The 22,443-nt window shown below is 37.1% G+C and overlaps 1 protein-coding gene across 2 annotated transcripts in view; it reads left to right on the top strand.

Annotated features, from left to right (window-relative positions):
* The window catches only part of LOC132124869 (N-acetyl-beta-glucosaminyl-glycoprotein 4-beta-N-acetylgalactosaminyltransferase 1-like), a 162,702-nt gene that overhangs the window by 47,625 nt on the left and 92,634 nt on the right, over nucleotides 1–22,443 (top strand). For both annotated transcript variants that reach the window (XM_059536013.1, XM_059536014.1), the window contains exon 2: nucleotides 600–712. In XM_059536013.1, coding sequence (XP_059391996.1) covers nucleotides 600–712 — 113 coding nt within the window. The remainder of the gene's footprint in view (nucleotides 1–599; nucleotides 713–22,443) is intronic.

A 22,443-nucleotide genomic window follows, 5' to 3' on the forward strand; every position in this document is an offset into this window, starting at 1 on the left:
TTAGGCTAACTGGTTTTAGCATTTCAAATCAGTGAAGAAACTATATTATATATGTCAGACAGTCTCTTTCTGTCTAAGTGGGCAGTTCTCAGCTTGAATAAGCAGCGATGTGGACCAGAACTTGTGCTTATAGTCAAAGTTTAGCTGGGTAAGGTCATCAGCTAACTGGAAGGTAGTGTTCCTCCCCAAAATAGTGAAAATAATATAATAAGCAATCCTAGTGTTGTAGCCTGCAAATATTTTTTTGATAAACAACATTTTGGTCAAAGACCTTCTTCAGGCATTTTTCATAAAACTTGCCTACACAGCAGCTGGCATCCAGGTGTACGAGAGGTGTTTATTTATTCATTTTCTTGCCAAAGGCAATTTTATTTGCATTTGGCACTTGGCAAGTGTTAATTTTGCACCCCAGCTGTAGCTATTTCCATGTGTTCTCTTGCTGTCTCACTCTGAGAATGATTTAAACTGCTAAGAAGAGTCTATAATGGCTGCTCATCATTTCTGTGTGTTGTATGCAATATAAATGGTAATGATAGGGAACCAATAATATTGCTGATGGAATATAAAGTGAATGTGTTTGGTCATTGTCTCATTTACAGATGGTGAGAGGCCAATGGAGGGAACTGATACCAGCCGGAAGAGAGACTCACGTTCATCAGACAAGTACCACAAAAGCGAAGATGCCAGCAACAGCCAGGAGGAGGAAAATGCAGTAAGATGTTTGTTTCTTTTGAAATAATACATTTTTAAAGAAAACCAAATGCATGGCTTCGGATGGTATGCACTCAATTATATTGAATGTGCACTTGTTGGGTACCTAATACTTGAAGGTTTAGTTCGCCCAAAAATTTAAATTAACCTATGTTTTAGTCACCCTCAAAGCATTCTAGGTGTATATGACTTTCTTTTTTCAGACAAATGCAATAGGACTTATATTTTTTAAAAAGAATTGCTCTTCCAATTAATCACAAAGTGGTATTTCAGCCTTAATGTTACCACAAACATTCAATTCAAGTTTATTTGTATAGTGCTTTTCACGATACAAATAATTGCAAAGCAGCTTTACAGAAAATCAGGTTTCTACAATATATTTAGTTATAGCTTATCAGTGGTGACTTTCAAATTGATGTACATATGGCAGAAATTCATGGTAAAATTCAGTTAATGACGTAATCAAACAGATGATGAACACTATTAACGGCAATTATTATGTTTCAATCAAACTTGTAGCAAAATCTGGTAGTTCATGTGGTTTCAGGGTTGGCATCATCTGAGGTCCTCTGAGGGGTTGAGATCATCTCTTCTCAGGTGTCCTGGATCCAGACTAGAGCTTGTGTAAATCCTAGTGACACAAAAACAGAGAAACAAATAGAAACATAATTAGGGTAGCTGCTGTTCCAACAAAGCAAAAAATGATTTGTTCAGAAGCCAAGGAATAATAATGTGCATTTGATCAGATACAACTGCAGACCAAGATTATGAGATGCATTATTTGAAGCCAAAGAGATGTGTTTTTAATCTAGATTTAAACGGAGAGAATGTGTCTGAACCCCGAACTTTATCAGGAAGGCTATTCCAAAGTTTGGGAGCCAAATGTGAAAAAGGTCTACCTCCTTTAGTGGACTTTGCTATCCAAGGAACTACCAAAAGTCCAGGGTTTTGTGACCTTAGGGAGCATGATGGGTTGTAGCGTGGTAGAAGACTAGTTAGGTACGCAGGAGCTAAACAATTTAGGGCCTTATAGGTAAGTAATGATAATTTGTATTTGATACGGAACTTAATAGGTAGCCAGTGCAGAGACTGTAAAATTGGGGTAATATGATCATATTTTCTTGACCTGGTAAGGACTACCTCTAGCTTGTTTATTGACGAATCAGGACAACCACCTAGAAGTGCATATAGTCCAGTCTAGAGGTCATGAATGCATGAACTAGCTTTTCTGCATCAGAAACAGGTAACATGTTTCGTACCTTGGCAATGTTTCTAAGATGGAAGAATGCTGTTTTTGTAACACGCAAAATATGATTTTGAAAAGACAAGTTGCTGTCTAATATAACACCCAGAGTTTTGACTGTAGAGGAAGTAACAGAACATCCGTCTAGTTGCAGATTGTAATCCAAGAGATTCTGTGTACAGTTTTTGGTCCAATAAGTAATATCTCTGTCTTATCCGAATTCAAAAACATAACCATGACGAGGCTGATGTCGAACTGTTTCTGTCTGAGAAAACCAGAAACACACTGCACTTTTTGCAAGAAACTCTTTTAGTCCATGGATCCATTCCTAAAAGTTGACTTTATTTCACTTACTGAGGACACATCAGGTCAATTCAACCTCTGAAAGATGAGGAAATACAGTCGGGAATAAGATACAGTTCATACCGGCTTAAATGATTGATGGCCTTTGCGCTCATCCAAGATGTTACTCAAAAGAGTCTTCGCTGCATTTCCGTCCTTCGCACGGCACAGAGGGGCCCGGCTTTTAGCACCTTTCATCTCAAGCACAGCACACTGTGTACTATCAGTGTCACTCACAAGCTAGTCCAAATGCTCTCCGCATCATTCATAGGACCAATAAAACCTCACTGTCAAATAACATCAGTTGCACAGCCATATGTGGATGCAAGCGAACACCCTCACTTAATATTAAGCACTGTTATAAATATTTTTACTGCACAAAAAGAGTTTTTCGCCTTCCGCTAGCTTTGAAGTCATCTATGTAGTGTACAAGCTGACAGAATTAACTTTAAGCAGATTTATGAATCTTGTTACGATAGGAAATATGTCAACAAATTGCATTCGTCAAACCACAGCATGGAATTTTTAATTCTGTGGCTTTAAAGCTGCGAGGGAAGGTTTATCAAGTCATAATGGAATGGAGATAGCAGAAGATGATGTGGACAAACAGAGTGTCTGTGACAGATGCTGTGCTGGTGGAGTGATTTATGTGTGTGGAGATAAATCTATCATTTCCTGTGCTGTGCTGTGAATACATTACTGCTGTTTAGTTCTGCTTCATAATCTCAATGTCACACGCAGCCTTTACACGGAAAGTCTGTCCCTAAGCAGTTTTCTTATAGTCAGAAGTTCAGGAATGATGTAGTAGTATGGTCAGAAGTTCCCAAAGACCTTGTTTAGAAACGATTCATTATTTAATACCCACACAATTATCTGCATACAATCGTCACCTTCAAGCAATTGGCTATTAATCTGCGGTACTTGGCAGTTAATTTATTATGAATAATTTACAAGTGAACATAGGTGTACAGAGTTCATCTGCTTTCATGACTTAATATTTTATAGAGCTAAAATAAAATAAAAAAGAGCCATACATGTTTATGGTTCTGTATATCTAGCATAGTTTTAAATTTCTTCTAACAATATTCAAAACAAATATATGGTATGATTAACATAACCATTTAACATATAACATAACATATATATTCAAATTTAATTTCCACCAAAATCAGTATTGTATCTGGTCGGTATTGAAAAGCAAATTAAAAATATTACGCAAAACGCGATATTCGCTGAATTATTAGGTCATGTCTTCTCCCTTTTTCAACAAACCGCGACAAACGCAGCAATCACCAATCACAGCACACCATTCCATACACTCTAGACGGTAACAACCAATCACAGCACACCATTCCATACACTCTAGACGGTAACAACCAATCACAGCACACCATTCCATACACTCTAGACGGTAACAACCAATCACAGCACACCATTCCATACACTCTAGACGGTAACAACCAATCACAGCACACCATTCCATACACTCTAGACGGTAACAACCAATCACAGCACACCATTCCATACACTCTAGACGGTAACAACCAATCACAGCACACCATTCCATACACTCTAGACGGTAACAACCAATCACAGCACACCATTCCATGCACTCTAGACAGTAATGACGGCACTTTGAATACACCCGGCATCCTAGTTTTCCTCATTTACTTTGTACTTTGTGATTAACAAACAAGGGCTGCATGATAAATCGGAAAAACTGAAAAAAATAAAAAAATTAAATAAATATTTAATAAATATTTGAAAATCATGGAAAATGGATTTGAATTTTGATGTTATTATAACCTACAGATACCATGTGAAAATTTGAAACAGAAAATATCGTTTTTTTTTATCTTGCCACTTTCTTGGTAAAGAAAACAGCGCTGCGTCAGGCACGATTCTATTGTGTAAAGACACAGAAAACGTGAAGCAGCCGTCAACGCAACTGACACACAGCAGAAATGCCTCGCTCACGCCACGCAGCCAGTGTTTCACCAGCCTTAGAATCAGCTGCAGGGCGGGATTTGCACTGAACGTGGAGACTTCCGCCACTTAATATGTTCGTTTGGAAACACGAAAATGTATATGTTCCCACACAAAATATTGCATTCGGTCATTCGGTACACACGTGCACCGTACTGAAAGCCCTGTACCGAAACGGTCCAGTACGAATACACGTACCGTTACACCCCTAATATATATATATATATATATATATATATATATATATTAGTGCTGTCAATCGATTAAAAACTTTAACTAGATTAATCACACATTTTTTCGGTGATTAATCGCAATTAGTCGCAATAAAAAAGAAATGTTTTTGTACGTTTTTAATATATTTTTTAATGTAATAATTTCACAGTTAATCAAATTAATGTAGAAACAACATAAAGACAGTATATTTTAAATACTTGTTTAAATGGCATCTTGTTATGAATGAAGGCCAGTATTACTGATATTAATACAGCTACTGATTTTTTTTTAATTTTTTTACATTTATTATTAGGCTTCAAAAATGTAACAGTTTTTAATTTAAGTAAACTTAAAACAATGCTAACATAAACCCATAATAAATGTCATGTTTACTCCTGCCGTTCCTGTCTTAACAGTTAGGAAATATACAGAAATTTAATAAAGTTATCAAAGTTATATGCAGTCTGCACTGCATAAACTATAAATTAAATAGTTAATCCTTATTAAAGCTACAAAAGTTATTTAGTCAAGAGCAGCGAGTCATTTTCTCTGTTCCCTTTGTTCTTTAACTTTACTGACAGGAAGCTTTATTGGCTGCTGTCCCTTTAAGAGCAGACAGACACGTGGATCTCACCGTTTATATACTGTCTATGGATCTCGCCTCATTCTCTCACAACTCTTTTTGTTCATTTTAGACTTTATATAAATCATTTAAGATTGCTCTTATGAGGATAATCGACAAAACTGGCACTTTGGGATGTTTATTGTTAGTTCAAGCGCTTAAGAGAACTGGATTCTGGCGCCCTGTCTATGCATTGTGTGTGTGTGTGTGTACGTGTGTATGTGTCACATAAGGGCATTCACAGACAGCGCATTCTCTTTTGTCTTGCCGCGCTTGAAATGTTTAAAAGCATTTAAATGAATAAGAGAGTGATCATATAATGTAAAGCTAGCCAACGGATGGCAGAAAATACGGATGCTGCGTTAATTGCGTTAAATATTTTGACACATTAAACCAGACAAAAATTAATCGCATGCGTTAACGCGTTAACGTTGACAGCACTAATATATATATATATATTCAGTCTTGCATAGACTGAAGGTCTGGAATTCATGGCAGCTTTCATTGGCCAGGGCCCGCCAATGAGGCCGTTTGACCGACATGTCAAACAACCAGTCACAGTTCATTTCGTTCAGCGTCACGTTTTGGGGCGTGGAAATGTCGCCACAATAATAGACTGGTGTGTAAAACTCTCTGACATATTTTAAAGATTCTATGCCGCAAACTTGAAATATGTAACATACAGTTCTTTGAAAATCCAGCATTTAGTTGATCCTGATAATCGCTCGTTGTCAAAGTTGTAAGTTTAGCACCACAGTATCTTTGTTTCCAGGCGGAACATTAAAGAACGCAATACACACGTCTCATGGAAATCCTGTAGGATTCAACCAATCCGATGACGACTTTGACACTTCTGAAGTTTTTCCACTTTTGTGTCCCATATGCATCAGACGATCAGCCAACAGTAGGCGTGACATCTGAGGCTGAGACTAATATCTCTCTCTCTCTCCCTCTCTCTCTCTCTCTCCCTCTCTCTCTCCATATATATAAACCAGTGATGCGTGGGTCAATGTATAAACAACCCGCACCTGACCAACGTTTTCAACTAACCCGCCCGCAACTCAGATCGCAAAAATATTGTACCCGACCCACTTCCTGACCCGCATTTTTTTAAAGTAGTAAATGCTCATCATAGCGTCATTGGGCCATAGATGTAGGAACCTCCCTGGCCTATAATATCCATTAATCAAGCCTGTGGAGCAAGCACGGCATCATGGCTTTTCAACAGGCCCACCCAAAAAAAAAAAACGTAATATATTCTAATTTTGTCAAGAATTATAAAAAATTGTCAATAAGCTCATAATATTCCACTCCACTCACTCATTCTGTGGGGTCATTCGCTCAACCCAGAATGCTGGTTCGAAAATATGTGGAATAAGGGCTGCTTTTTCTAGTCGACTAGTAGTTGTTCATTTAAGCCATTTGTGGACAAATCGCCCCTTTATATTAATTTAATTACTATAGCAAAGATCAAGTTGAGGATGCGGACTCGCCATGAACGCCAGAGAGAAATGCACATTTCATTTTGGTTTGAATATTTTCGTTTAAAAGTAGACATTTCAAGCTTTCTGTAATATACATGTATAGCCTATATTTCTCAAATCTGTGAGGCACAAGCTGAGTTTCGGCGCCCTCCAGTTCACATGCAAGTGATCGTGCCGGCACCTCATTACATTGTCTGCTATATATTTGCTTCTTATTTATTAAATACGGGCAATTGATTGATAAAACAATTTATACAAAACGAAAATCTTTATGCCAGTTATTCAGCCAATAAATTGTAGGCCTATGTATTTCAAAATTGTGTCTAGTACTATATAAATTACAAAGGTTTAATTGGCATCTTTATTTCAAACGAACCGACCGACCGCAACCCGAATATCATTAAAAACATTTTTGGATAACTCGTAACCGCAGGTAACCACAGGTGACCACGGGCACCCGCTCATTTTGGATCAACCCACGCATCACTGATATAAACGGTTATGTTGATCAAACCATACCATACCAATATATGTAACTGAATATAGTTATTGGCACATTTTTCCCCCACTATTAAAATAGCATACTATTGTCAAAACAGTAACTGCACAAAATATACTGTAAAATGTTTGCAAACAAACGAATTTACTAGATAGAATTGATATTTAAGGTTGTCATTTCTGTTTTTAATCACCTATTTTTAAATAATCCAGCATTTTGATGTGTATTTTTTAAAATTACAAATATGCATGGTCATTTAACATGAGATAAAAAGTAAAAAAAAAAAAGAATACAACACAGTACAGCTGAATCTATTGCATAATCATATCACAAAAGTATTTTAATAACCATTGCCTACTAGAAATCCTTCACTGTCAATTTAAGTGAATGATATCTAGTCAGTTATAAATAAAGTGCACATTTGAAAATGTGATTCAAACCAATTTCACGTTAAATTAATGTTGTAATAGTTTTGTAATTCGTTAAAATTTGAAGTGGTTGAAGGTATTTTTTAGCAAAGCACTGTGGGCTATATAGCATTGTATTGTCAGATACTGGTCTCCATGGTAACACTCGGTACACTCCTGTGGGATCATTTCCAGCCTTAGACTCAGGGTGGAGAGAACAGTGTTTGTGTTTGTGTGTGCATGCATGTGACACAAGCCTCAGGGATGTACTGGACTCTGTTGGATTTTTTTGAGCCCTTTATGCATCACTCTCATATAAAATTATACAATCGATTTATCATTTCTTTGTTCTCATATGTGTGGAAGAGCCCAGCTTCAGTACATACACTAGCCACATGCATATAAACCAGCAAAATTCTTCAGGCCATACTAGTTGTGCGCTGACAGGCCATCAGAAAGTCTGCGATATCTAAAATGACAGAGGAGTGTAAAATACCAGAGACATGTGGACTCCATTCCAGAGCGCACTTGAGACTGAATTAGAGGGAAACTGACTTCTTTATAGTAATTTAAGGATGTAGTTCTTTACAGGCTAGCATGAGAGCTAATTAATAGCTTTGCCTATACTCATTTAGTCACATTTTCTTATCTAACTTTGAAGTACTTAAGAAGTTAATAAGAAGTTAGTCTTATCTAACTTTGAAGTACGTTGAATAGCTCACAAATTTATTATAACACATATTTAAAGCAATAGTTCACCCCAAAAATGAAAATTCTCTCAGTATCCCACCCTAATGTTCTTCCCCATATCACTTCATTTCTTTAGTGTGACAAAAAAGGACCACTTTTGAAGAGTTTTACAGTGACCACAGCCTGTCAACCTTCAGAAAATGAAAATAAGGACCTTAGAGGTGTCATGAATGTAGTGTATATAACTATCTGTGCTATATTCATGGTTTGCTGAAGATGTATATTAGGTTGACACCTCATGACAAGGGTGTCTAATCCTGTCCCTGCAGGACCACTGTCCTGCAGAGTTTAGCTCCAACCCCAATTAAATACACCTGAACCAGCTAATCAAGGTCTTACCAGGCATACTAGAATCTTCCAGACAGGTATGTTGAGGGAAATTGGAGCTAAACTCTGCAGGACAGTTGCCCCCCAGGACTGAATTTGGACACCTCACTACATGTTTCCATTGTAAGGGAGAGAACAGCAAGCATTCTTCAAGGTTTCCCCTCTTGGGTTTCACTGATGAAAGAAGGTCATGCAGGTTTGGAAGGATGAGGGTTAGTAAATAATGCAAATATATTCCGTTCTGGATGAACTGTTCATTAAAATTAGTTACTCTTTTCACCTTCCTGTTGCCTATGAATGTTACTCCAAAGGTTGATGTGGCAGCACTGTATGGTGCAGAATTGGAGGTCGGAGTGTTGTGGGTGTCATCCATATTAATGACTCTCAGGATTTCTTTAAGGTGAGACCTTGCACCTGATCTTAGCATTCACAGCTAAAGGCAGAGGAACCGCCATCAGATATTCTAAAGAGATTCTCACCTTGTTGAGCACTGGATACACCTTATATACCCCAACAGAACAACAGAACTCTTGACATTTGCAAGGTTTGCTGTCTCCAGGCAAACAGACAATAAAACCACTCAGTCTGTAGCCAGCCTCTTCATATAATTGCCTGGGAATCCATGCAACTGTTAATGGTTGAAGATGCCATTGCTGGGCCCTAGAAGTAGTAATGGGCCCACTTAGGCACTAACCGCAATTGATTGTTTAAATGTCTACTGCGCCCAGACTTTGTGGAAAAGACGGGGTCTCAGGGTTCACAAGCAATTCCTACAAGATTTATGGCTGCAGAGCCAGTGGAGATGCAGGGTGGCAGGAAAGACCAAATGAGTCTGGAAGTCAGGATTTACACGAGAAAGAGGGCCTGTTTACACCTGGTGACTCCAAGCATTTGAAGAACTCTAACTGGATAGAAATCTGAATTGTTAAAAACACTTCCATTTACATTTGGCCACATAAATGTGTTTTAGCTAAAATTAATATAAACCAAATCTATAATTCCTGTGCTATATGCTAAATTAACAGAGGTAATTTACAGCTTGGGTGATTGGCTCAAATATGTATTTGTCCATAACTCAGTTCTCATGAGCAATGATGGGAGATTTCAAATGGCACTTTTCAAGTCTTTCATGGCAACTGAGCAACTATACTGACAGATTACTGCATTGACGTGGACAAATCATAGATTCTGTTATGACTTTAAATAAGGTATTTGCTTGAGATGGAAGCCGATTTTCAGGGCTCACCAGATTTTAATTACTTTGGTGTCTATTCACCCACTTAAAGCTTTTTGCAGTGAATGCTGACTGTTCAAACTTATTGCTGTAAAAATAAAGCTCTTCAGCCTCGCTTATACTTTACGGGCAGTGGGGAGGCCTGTCACACCATCTGTCACTCTGGCAGTGACCGATGTTTCCAGCTCCAGCCTGCCCAATAAATAAACTTATGCTTTTAGCTTGCCCTTTGCAGAGTTCCTCAAGCACACTGCTGTAAAAATAGTTAGTCAGTCATCGTCAATGGTGGGTAAAGGCGAACAGGCAGTCGATATGGATTTGGCCAACATAGATGACGTGTTAAATCAATATCTGAGCCTGTCTGCTGTGAGGTTGATAAGGCTCGTATGGGGCCAGGAGACACCTCTTAATGCATAAAGCTTTACATATATACCAGTAGATCTTGCTAATTGCCTAAATGGTATTTTAATAGCTGTGCTGTGGGATAGGCAATAATTAGGTCATGGGGGATCAATAGGCCTTGTTTAAATAGTGAGATTACTCCACTACAAAGCTAACATACATTTTATACCACACTATAAAACACTGAGGTTGCAAGTTTAGCTCAATTAACAGTAACCCTAACACAAAGGTTCACTTTGTTTTTTCATTAGCGTTTTTGTGGATTGTTATTTGAATTGATGTGGAGGTTTAAACAAAAATGAAGAGATCTTGGAAAAGGGTATTAAGAAAAGTACTGAAGATGTGCTGATACCTGTAGGTATATTGAGGATTGGGACACATCATAATGATGTCCTTTTTTTCCATATTACAGCACTGATAATGGAATTTTTCACATTTCAGTGTAAGCGCTGGCATTTGAATGAATGAAGACCTTCACAAAGAATTCACTTCATGTAACTGAAACTTTGAGGTAGACCAGAGTGGGTCTATATTTTCAGCACCACCTCAGTTTTTCCATTTCTTAATGTGAGGGCTTTTATTAAACATATCAGAGGTCAAACTGTATGACAATATTGTGAAAGCATTTCTTGAATGTGTTGACAGGGAGGACTATGTTCTTGAAATACTGGGGAACTGTTGGGAATTTCGCCATTCCTGGTTCACACAAAAGCGCTATAGTGACAGATCTATTTTTGCACTCAATGCAATCTCGTTTATACACAAACCCACATGCCATTGGGCATAAATACACTGTTGTACTACTACTACTGTAGAAGATTTAGGAATAATTGATTCATTCTAGAGAAATTATTTCTGAAGATTGGAGTGCTTAAACCAGTGACAGTAAACCAATGACCACCCCTCTATTTCATAGTTTTTTTGCTCTGAAAATATTTCTGCTTCTTAGATGCCTTATATCCCTTTATCCCAACCATTTCTACTAAATATTGAAGAATTGGAAGATGTCTCTGGTTCTGATTGGCGCCTTACTGGGGGTTATTTCAAAGGTCACAGGAGGTATTGGACCCTGGGGCTGATCATCTCCTCGTGATTCAGTCTCCTGCTTCTCTCTATGCTCCATAAACCTGCAGCTAATGGGCTAAACTGAGGGAACGACAGCACAGGTCTTCCAGGCGGTTCCTGGGGGATGGAGCGGGCGGCTCTGGTGTCAGACTTTCTGTATGAAAGCTCTGTGGCTTGCAGGCACCCCAGAGAGCACTGCTCCTCCTCTAAATCATGTGCAGAATGTGGATGGGATTGAGACGCTGAAACCAATTTACTTTAGGGCCCTGGTGGGTGTATCCTCATGGGGTTTGCTTTCTCTGAAGAGGTTCTAGGGCTTAGCCAGAGGACAAGGTCAATGATTAAGGCTGAAACTCTAGGGATGACTCTGTCAGAGATGTGAGGAACTTGTTTTTAGTTAATGTGTCATAACTGAAATAGTCAGGATAGTTACATTGTCTTCCCAAGTATTTTATGTGCTGCAAAAGAAAAATAACTGTTTTCTATTAAAATATATTTAAAAATGTTATTTATTCCTATGATCAAATCAGATCATTACTCCAGCCTTCAGGGTCACATGATCCTTTGGAAATCAATCTAAAAGCTATTTCACACCGGGACAAATATTGCGCATTATTATCGCCGTCACTTAATGAAGGGCACCAATGTGAGTGTGCACACTGACACGCAAAATGCAAGGCGCAAAAGCATAATTTAAGCTAGTTTTTTTTGGTTTGACGTGCCGCATTAAAAACTTTGGCAAAGATTGTTCCCATGCCTGGAGCTGCTGAAGTTGCCGAGCACACTTGATAACTAACGACGAAGAGGAAGTTAGTAGACAAAGAAGATGCATCGAGGCAAGATGAATGTAGAGCTGCTGGTCTCATTGGTGTCTGAACACAAAGGGCTTTATGACAAATGCGACAGCGACTACAAAAATCTTGATAAAAGGGAGTTGTTATGGAGAAGAAATGCAGATCAAACAGGATTCAATGTGAACTGGTGTATTTATGTTTTTCTTTATGTACCATATATTTTCATGGAGTGAATTTTGCATGTTCACTCGGCTCATCGCCAGCAAAAATCATTTGGGTATGAACACAAATGACGCGTCAAAAAACGGTGACGATAAGCATATGCGTGATAAACTTCCCGGTGTGTACGAGGCTTAATGTTGATTTGCTGTTCAAGAAATATTTGAGGAGTTGTGCTGCTTAATATTTTTGTGAAAACCATGATAGTTTTTTTTTCTTAAGTATTCGATTAATAGAAAGTAAAAAAGAACAATTTTTCTGTCACTTGTGAACTATTTAATGTATCCTTGCTGAATAAAAGTATTGATATCATTAAAAAAAATGTTTACTGACTTCTGAATAATATATTGTAATGTATATTATGGCTGTTTGTGTAGACATATTTTTATATTATAGTGCAGGGTCCCTGTAGGTCCTTGAAAAAAGTCCTAAAATGTGTTCAATTAAGTTTGATAAAATTTAAGGTCATAATATGTTGTATAACAAAAGTCTTAATTATCATTTTAAGATATTTTAAATTCGGGAATGTTTCAAAGTCATAGGGCCCTATTTTAACGACCTAAACGCAAAGTGTAAAGCGCACGGCGCAGGTGCTCTCAGGGTGTGTCCTAGGGATGCAAACGATTAATCGATTATCGGTTTATTGTCGATAAGTGATTGAACGATTAAGGCTGTCGATGGTCAGTTAACCGATTTTAATGTTGTGCTACGTGCGGCTCGTGCGCAGAACATGTGCGAGCGGCTGTGAGTGACGGTGACCATATATAAATGCATCATCATTAAATCACAGTGTACTAATTAAGCTTTTAATGTGATTTAAACTTTAAAAGTACATTAAAACAGAAACAACACAAAAGTTCTTCAACATGAAAAGCAATAGAAATGTAGTAACTAAGCCATTTCATCAGATAACTGCGCTCTACAGGGCTGCGGGACACAGGACAGATTCATCCCTACAACTTGTTAATTCGTTCCTACGACTTATTAATTTGTGGCAATTGTCCATGTTGCATTAATTTTGTTCCCTAAATAAACCATGATTTAACTGAAATAAGGGGACAAATGAATGAATAGAACGAATTCTTAATTCATTAAATCTTTCATTTACCTTCCCATGTTTACCACACACAGTAAGAGATGCAATTAAAAGTGAAAGAAAAACAGTTGGCGAGCCCGGGCTCATGGTCTAAATGGGTTGTCCCTATTCTCTTAATGAGTAATGTGTGTTTTTGGGCGTAACGTGCAATAAACCAATCAAAGTCTCATCTTCCAAATCCCTTTTAGAGCCAGTTGTGCACGTGCCATGATGGATTTGCTATTTACACGGCGGAATTTGGCAAGCGCAAAGACAGAACACATCTCCGAGATGAAACGGAGCTGCTCGTGTACGATGTACTAATCTCAGAAATCCTTTAATTTTTAATATTTGGGATGTTTGTGTGCTGCTGTGCGTCCCTGTGTTTAATAAGCAGCGTGTATGCGCATTGTGGACCCGCCTATACTAACACGCTCTTTAAATAACAAAGAAAAAACATTGCGCCAGACTTTAGACCAGGTTTAAACTGGTCTATGGCGCAGGCTATTTTCAGCTCCTTAAAATCGTATTGCGCCGGCAATGCGCCTAAACACACCTCTTTTTTAGACCAGCACACCCATGGGCGCACAAATGGGCACAAATGCATTTGCTAATTAATCGACGTGGCACTGGATGGGAAAATGCGAACGTCGCCAGACTGAAACTAGCAAACACACTTGCGCTGCGCTTTGCGTAGCATTGCACCAGGTGTATGATAGGGCCCGTAGTGTGTCTTACAAAATAAAGTTGTTTACATTCTTTGCATGGTTATATTCAATTATCATTGAAGTTTAACAAGTAAAATATCACTCACAATCATAGACATGTCAGTGCAAACACCAGATGACAGCAGACCAGCAGCAAAAACAACGTTAGATATGTAAAATGAAATCCATAACATGTGGGGCAAGTTTTTTTTAGTTACAGAAATAGGGCACATTTGAGTTGCATGTTTGCGATTTTATTTGTTTTGATGCAGTTTGAAAAAAAAGAAGAGGATCACTTGTGTTGAACATGTGGCACCATTGCACCATCACATTGCCATTGGATTAGCTTTTAAGACAATGGTGTTGTCTTTTAGCATGACCAAGGTCAGCAGATTGAATCACGTTCACAAGCTATTGCTTTAACACTGTTGCCTTGCCAAGAAAAGTTTAACAAGAGCAGAACTGTATCACTTTTATTCTTTGCTTTTGGGCAGAAGTCAGATATAGATGGTGGAAGATAAAAAGATCCCTAAAGAAACTAAAATAGTGAAGGATTTTTTTCTTTTCTTTTCTGGCAGTCTCAGTTGTTTGAAGTACCAGGCAAAGAAATGTTGACATGAGATTTGGCAGCCTTGCAGCACGGAGGCCTTCAGCATGATGAATAATTGATGTGAAAATCTCAGTTTAAGCGTTTATTTTTTCTCTTGTGTCTTTGGTCTGCCATAGCATGCATGTTTTTAAGGTCTGCATTGTCTTTCATTCCTGTGGGACATCTACATGCTTTCATGTTTCCCCGTACATTTCAAAGACAGCATGTTTCCTATTGTTACGTTTTTTCTTTTTTTGTTGCGTCTCGCTACTGAAGAACATTTGTGGTTTGATACTCTTTAAGCCGCTCTCATTAAATGTTTTTATAGTGTTATATAGTTATATCTCAGTGGTGACCTACATTAATAAAATGTGTAACTTCACATAAATGTAAAAGTTTCATTATTTAAACCTACATTGTAAATGAAATATTAATATATATGTATTTTATAATAAGTCGTCTAATGGTTATAGAGTCGGAATTGTAATCCAAAGGTTGCGGGTTTGAGTCTCAGGTGACGTCACGTCCGTTCCTGTCCTTTCTTTTCCTTTTTATACATAAAAATAGACCCTAAACTCATACCACTTTTTTTTATATACATCCTGCATGAATAACATCTTGAATCATGCAATATGTGTCTGGGAATTGACACTGGCTGCTTGGATTTCTTGTCCACCCACACATAATCAGTGTCCACCTCCATTTTTTGCTCTTAACCACATCCCTGGATCTTTATTCACCTCCAGTTCAAGTTGTCATCCCTGGTTACTGACTTCTCCGTTTCAGTCCACCTTATATTCTTGACTTTTCAAGCTTTCGACCATATCAACTTTGAGTATCGTAATTCTCTGCAGTGTACGACTAACGTCTTGAGCTCTTGATCTCTGAACTGTCTCAGGAGATGTGCCTTGGTTAACCACTAGCTCTTTTTCAGGGCCTGAACCATGAAACTTTTTAGAGCTCAAGGTGAGTCTCTTCCAAGACCTAGCAGGTTGCCTTCGGAGGGAGCATTTTAATGCACTGTAGGCTCTCTCTCATTGTTAAGGCATTTCCAAAAGCTAGGCATCTTAATTGCACAGACTACTTCAATAAATTATTTTGGTCAAATTCTTAATAAGCTTTGCATGTTCTCTATTTTGAATAGAGACTATTACAGAATCCACAGTAAAATCTGTGTTTTTACAATAATATGCATTCAACATTAAACCAGGGTTTCTCAAGCTGGGCTTAATGTAAGCCCACTAACATCAATGTGATCCATAAAAAAAGTAACTGTAATCTGATTATGAGTGTTAGTAAAAGTTATTTCCCTGTAGTGTTCCTTTTTCAGTGTGTGTTTTTGTAGTGTTCCTCAAGTGTTAGAGCATTGAGTTAGCAACACAAGGTTGTGGGTTCGATTCCCAGGGAACACGTTAGGTAAAATGTTAGCCTGAATGCGTTGTAAGTCGCTTTGGATAAAAGCGTCTGCTAAATGCATTAATTTAATTTAATTTTAATATACTCTATTTCCGAGTATTTGTTTTTTGGAATCTTATTTCCTCAAACATGGTATAATTATGTTAACATGGCATGGCATTAACTAAATGGCTGCCGAGTGGACTGACTTGTTTAAAAGAACAACAGAGTGTAAATGTATGTAGTCTAAGAGCCTCATTTTGTTTTTAAAAAGGTCTGACTAAAATAAAGTGAATGCCCTCTGTTCACATTCACAGGCAAAAAAAGATGATACTGCAATATTAGACCATTGTTGTTTAAACTAATAGGAAAACAGTGCATGTCCATGCACTAATAATTGTGGACATAACATAGAAGAACATACTTATTTGTATGATTGTGTATGCTAGTTGCTAACTCTTCAGCTATTTTTTTGTTTGGCCATATGGACCAGACAGTCACCAAACGGTCTGAGGCTGAAACCATCTCTGGCTTTCACCCCAGATTCAGAAGTCATTGCAGGCTCTCTCCTGAGAAGAACGCTAGTCCACCCCGCTTACTGTCTCTGTGTTTGCAGTTCATAATGCACGGTCTCCTTTTGAAAAACAACCCATGGTCCTCACTTCACATTGATTTTTATCAGCCTGCCGGCCCCGTGATTGATCTCCCCTGCAAAAGCATTGATTTCCCCCGCTCACCCTCTTAGCCCCTTTGTCCGAGACTACAAATGGGCCACAGACACTTTTCTATTGTTATAAATTGAAAAAAGGGTCAGACCCTCCCAATAAATGACATCACCATCAGCTGTCCACTGCGAGTTGCACAGTAGCGTTGTCCTGTTTATGACTGTTAATTAGTTTTTTGCACCTGCTGGCTTGGCGACATAGGAGTTGTGTTGTCAGAGATGGAAAGTCTTCAAAGGTGCAGTTGATGACTAATAGTCAACATATGCCATGGCAGTGGACAGATTGTGTGTGCGTGTTTGTATGTGTGTTTGATATTGAGGAGCTCGAATACCTTGAGCCTAATGACAAAAGTCCTTCACAGACCCCATGAACTGGTTTGATGAACATTGAACATTGTTTGCCTGTGTGTTTACTTCTGTAAAAAATGTAATAAGGAGTTTTTGGTTGAACATCGAGTAAAGAAAAAGAGGGCGAGGCAAGTGGTATTAAGAGGGAAAAAGCATGTCATGGTTTGAAGATGCAATCTTATGACGAGGTAGTACTGTGTGTCCCAATTTTTTATTTTTTTTTACAAAAAGAGGACATAATTTAAGGGTAATTAAATAGATTGCTGCGAGATGTTTTTTTTTTTTTAAGCTGAAACCAAGCAATGTTAGCATTTTAGCAGTTCCGGTTCAATCGTCAAACCGTTGTCAATGGGTTATTTATTATTTATTTATTTATTTTGAATAGGTTTTTGATTAAATGTCTGAAATTACTCAATAATTTGTCATGAAACATCAGCTAAAGCTATTGTTAGTCAGAGGCAAGTGGTATTAGGAAGGAAAAAGGCAGTTGTGGTAATTTTTTGATACAATTTCATGACATTTGTAGTACTATATGTGGGTTTTCTTCACAAAATAGTAGATAGATTTAAAGTATTCAAATATAGTGATTGAATTTAAAGGTGCCATAGAATGCAAAAAACACTTTTATAAGGTGAAAGTCCCACCCATTTGTGACACTCTCTGCACTATTAGTATATACATCCCTGAGTGAGAAGCTCATTCGGTCCGTCATTACTGTTCTCTTGCTGTAGCTGCTGTTGTCCCAACTGGGCGAAACGCTTGTCGCGAATGCGCAATATACACCTCAGTCATGTCTTCCACACAAATTGAAAAATTTCAACTTAAACAGAAAATTTGCATGACACATTTCCACACAAGCCAATAAGCGAATAGCTTTTTGACCTGTCCGGTTGTAACAGAAAATGGAGGAAAGCATTACGCAATGTTTTTATTTGCGCAAGTGACAACATTCCACGTGTAATCTAGAGTGATAACACAATGCGAATATTCACTTCCCTTTTGGTGAGCACAGAGCATTAGACAAACTGAAAAGCATGGCCACCAACATCCATTCAAATTTCAACAGCTTGTAAGGTTGAATCAAAATGGCTGACTGTTATGAAAGTTAACATGTTCGTACGTACTCTCAAAATGAGTCTGTGTATCACGTTTTGCAAGAATTTGCCATAAAATGGTACTATGATAAGCAAATTTGCATTTTTGCTAATAAAACTGCATCCATGCATGCTTGCAAAAGTAACTAGATATAATAAAATAAATAAAAGCACAGCATCGGGAAGAAGTGGAAACACGTGCCAACAAGCAAAACCGCATTACTCTTTCAAAGTTCTATGAATATACTTTAAAGTTCTGAACTCACCTACTTTGTCTTTTTCACAGCCTTAACTTCAAATGATCATAACTACTTAAACACGCAGGGCTTTTAAGTGTGTTATCACTGCTGGGGTCGGGAAATGCCATGTAATTGCACGCTTTGAATATTAACAACAGAACAGGCTTCAGCTGTAGACTTCTGCTCCTGCTCGGAGCCAAAAGCTTCATTCAGCTTGCTGTTTCTCCGGAGATCAAGGCCGGCGTAATTGAGCCCGGCTTTTCTACTGCCAACATTATGCTCATGAATTATATGCATGGTTGTCAAAATGTACTTTAGTTTTTGTAAGTTTAGTTTAAGAAAGAGGACTTAATTTTCCATTCATGGAATCCAGCTCACAGCTCGGACATTTGCAATTGTCTTTATGGGAGCATAAATTGTCCTCATGTTCCCTGTCTTAAGAGCAGCCCAGGTGCTGGAGTTTATGACATAATAGCTAGCTTTGTGATGCTAATTTTTGCAGTTGGTTTTCTACTGCATATTTTCTCCTGTGCTCTAACAGGTCCAGTAGCAGCTCTTTTTAGAATGCCTCTTTATCGTCCTGTTGAGTGTGAGTGTATGATTTTGTAATGCCTTTATAGCATCTAGTGACACTAGTCTAGTCATTGAAATTGCATTTTATTCTTCAATGGCAAAAACATTTTTGACCATATATATTACATTTGATAAATAATTAGAATGTGAAAAGTTGGCTATTTTAATGTAACATCATGAGAAAGCAGTGAAACAGTCCAGGTCCAGTAATGATAAATGGAGATATATCTGCAATCTTTGGTTCACATAAACATGTTCAAAAGACTTAAAGCTAAAAGTAGGAGACATTTTTTTGTCTGTGTGGAATCACTAAACGCTTAAAGAGTCCTTATGGAAATTGGTGATTTCTCTTTACTGTTTTTTCATAGATAGCACTCCTCAAATGGATCTCTTTCTAGCTCAGTGGCTCTCAGCTGGTTTGATTAGATTATGCATATAAGAAAATCTTACAGCATTATTGTAAGTGGAAAGTATAACAAAATAAATTGGCACATTAATTAAAGAGGTAAAGAAAACAGTTGCATTGTGTAATTCAGCGGTTCTCAATTCCAGTCTTCGCACCCCCTGCTCTGCACATTTTGTATGTTTCTATTCGAACATAAGTGCTCTGCGAAGTGAACATCACAGGATATTCCACCATGATTCCAGTTCGAAGCGAATGTATATGTTCCATTCAAAGTGCATTGAAGTGTGCGAGATGTAAATTTAAATTGTATTTATTTACAGAGGTATATGATGTCACACTCATATACAACGCAAATCCATGAATGAATGTTCCGAAGTGAGCTAAACTTCAACAGATTTCCTCTGCTCAGGGAGTAGGAAGCAATGAACACTGTGTAGGGACCATGTCAATGGGAACACAGTTCATGCACGGAGCTCACTTCTAATGAGCTGATTATCTGAATCAAGTGTGTTAACAAAGAGAGACATACAATGTGAGGCACAAGGACTGGAATTGATAACCGCTGGTGTAATTGATGTAGAAATCTGAAAATATAAGCTACTATTATTGTGGTAGAAGTAGAATGCAAAAATAAGCTTTTTAATGTTTTAGTACATTGCATAGATACAGTTTATGCATTTTATTCATTTTTGTGAAAATTTGTCTTTTAGTGAATTAAGGCAAAGACATTTGTCATTGTCAAAGATAACAAAACTTAAAGGGATAGTTCACCCAAAAATAAAAATTATGTCATTAATAACTTACCCTCATGTCGTTCCAAACCCGTGAGACCTCCGTTCATCTTCAGAACACAGTTTAAGATATTTTAGATTTAGTCCGAGAGCTTTCAGTCCCTCCATTGAAACTGTGTGTACGGTATACTGTCCATGTCCAGAAAGGTAAGAATAACATAATCAAAGTAGTCCATGTGACATTGAATCATGCGACAATAAAACAAACACTATAAAAGAAAATAAAAGACGCTAAAAAATGCTAATAACGTTAGTGGAATTATTTTCAAAGATGTAGAATACGCAAGGAATGTAAGGCATTACATTGATCAAGATGGGTCAGTAAAGATATTTATTATGTTACAAAGTAATTAAGTTAAAATAAAACAATAAAATAAACAAAATTATTCAATAAAATTATTTCGGAAATATTTCAAATAATTCCGGGAAACATGGTAAGTTGCAAACTGTTTTAAACATTGGTAATAATCAGAAATGTTTTTTGGAGCAGTAAATTATAATTATTTCTGAAGGATCATGTAACGCTGAAGACTGGCGTAATAATGAAGAAAATTCAGCTTTACATCACAGTAATAAATTACATTTTACAATAAATTTAAAAGAAAACTGTTATTTTAAATAGTAATGGTATTTCACAATATTACTGTTTTTACTGCATTTTGATCAAACAAATATAGCTTTGGTGAGCAGAAGACACTTCTTTCAAAAACATATTTAATTTTTAATTTGGCAAATATCAAATTTTGAAGAGTAATAATACCATACAATACTTTTATAGTATTTTAATATTAAATTATATTTTAGGGGGCTGACGAAAAATATAACAAATTGGTTTGGAAAAGTGCACATTATTAATTTTGCATATATTTGTGAACTAAAATATTTTTGTTGTTGTAGTTGACTAAAATGATTTTGCCATTTCAAAAAATAAAAATCACATAAAATATTGACTGAATCATGAAAAACAAACAAACATGACTAAAACAAATAAACAAAACAAACAGAACAGTTCATTTGACAATGGATATTTAAATTCCGGTCGGGCAGATTTATATTGTAGGATACTGTGTCCTGCAGTCTGCTGTGTTTGCATACTGCATATTTTGGGAAATGTCTTTTGTCAGTTGGGTATTTTGCATATGCATACAGAATATTCACATACTGTGCACAGCACGCACACTGCATACTGCAAAAATGTAGAACACCTTTCCACATGTACCCAGCCTCCTCACACAAACACGTTATGTGACCTGAAAGTGTCGTATCAACATCAACATCTCACCTTCATCAGATTGTCATCCTCACCTATTAGTGTAATGATGAGACTCATCATGCGTGGCTGGCGGCACATGGCACTCATCCTGCAACTGAGTGACCAAATGAACAGAGCGAGAAAATATGGGAAAATAATTGCGCAAACCACATGGTGAGAAGGACAGAGCCAAGGCTAAATGGGTTTTTATTATGAGGGCCTTTCATAAAATACAAATAGATTTGAGAGCAGGCGCATTTGAAGCGGTACACATATGGCACAAAGGAAATCAATAAAGCAATGAGGGGTGTTTTTGAAAGCACTTAAAAATAACACTGCATACATGCACCTTTACTGTTATTAAGTTTTGTGTATTTGTGTAATTGTGTAACTGTTTCACAAACAAAATTCCATTATTTGTCCTATTTCTCCCTAAAATCAGAGTTTGTATTTCACACACACACACACACACACACACAAAACATAGCCAGATTTTTTTACTTTACTTTTTTTTTTTTTTTAGCATCATCAAAAATGATGTAAATGGCATTTTACAATGCTTGTTGATTTAATTATTTTATAGTCCTATTGAAAAATGTTTCACCTTGCGGTAAAAATGTTTCACCTTTTGATCAAAGTATTAAATCATAAAATAACATTACTACTGATTTTAGTGTATTTGGTTTTTAAGGCTTTTTTGGGTAAAATAATCTTTAAATGTCTATAATTGCGCAAAGGTATTATGATGCTTGAACCTCAATAATTGCTGCTTGCAGCTATATAATTTTTTTCCCTTTATTTATTTTCTTTATTTATTTTACTTAATTAAACTAGCAAGTAACAAGATACTGGTGATGGAACTAAAGGCTGTTGACTATTACTATATTTTATCTTAAAAATGCTATAATAAAATAATTATTCTCTTTGAAACATACTGTAACTACAGCCTATA

This window comes from Carassius carassius, chromosome 43, assembly GCF_963082965.1.
Source record: "Carassius carassius chromosome 43, fCarCar2.1, whole genome shotgun sequence".
Taxonomy (NCBI): domain Eukaryota; kingdom Metazoa; phylum Chordata; class Actinopteri; order Cypriniformes; family Cyprinidae; genus Carassius; species Carassius carassius.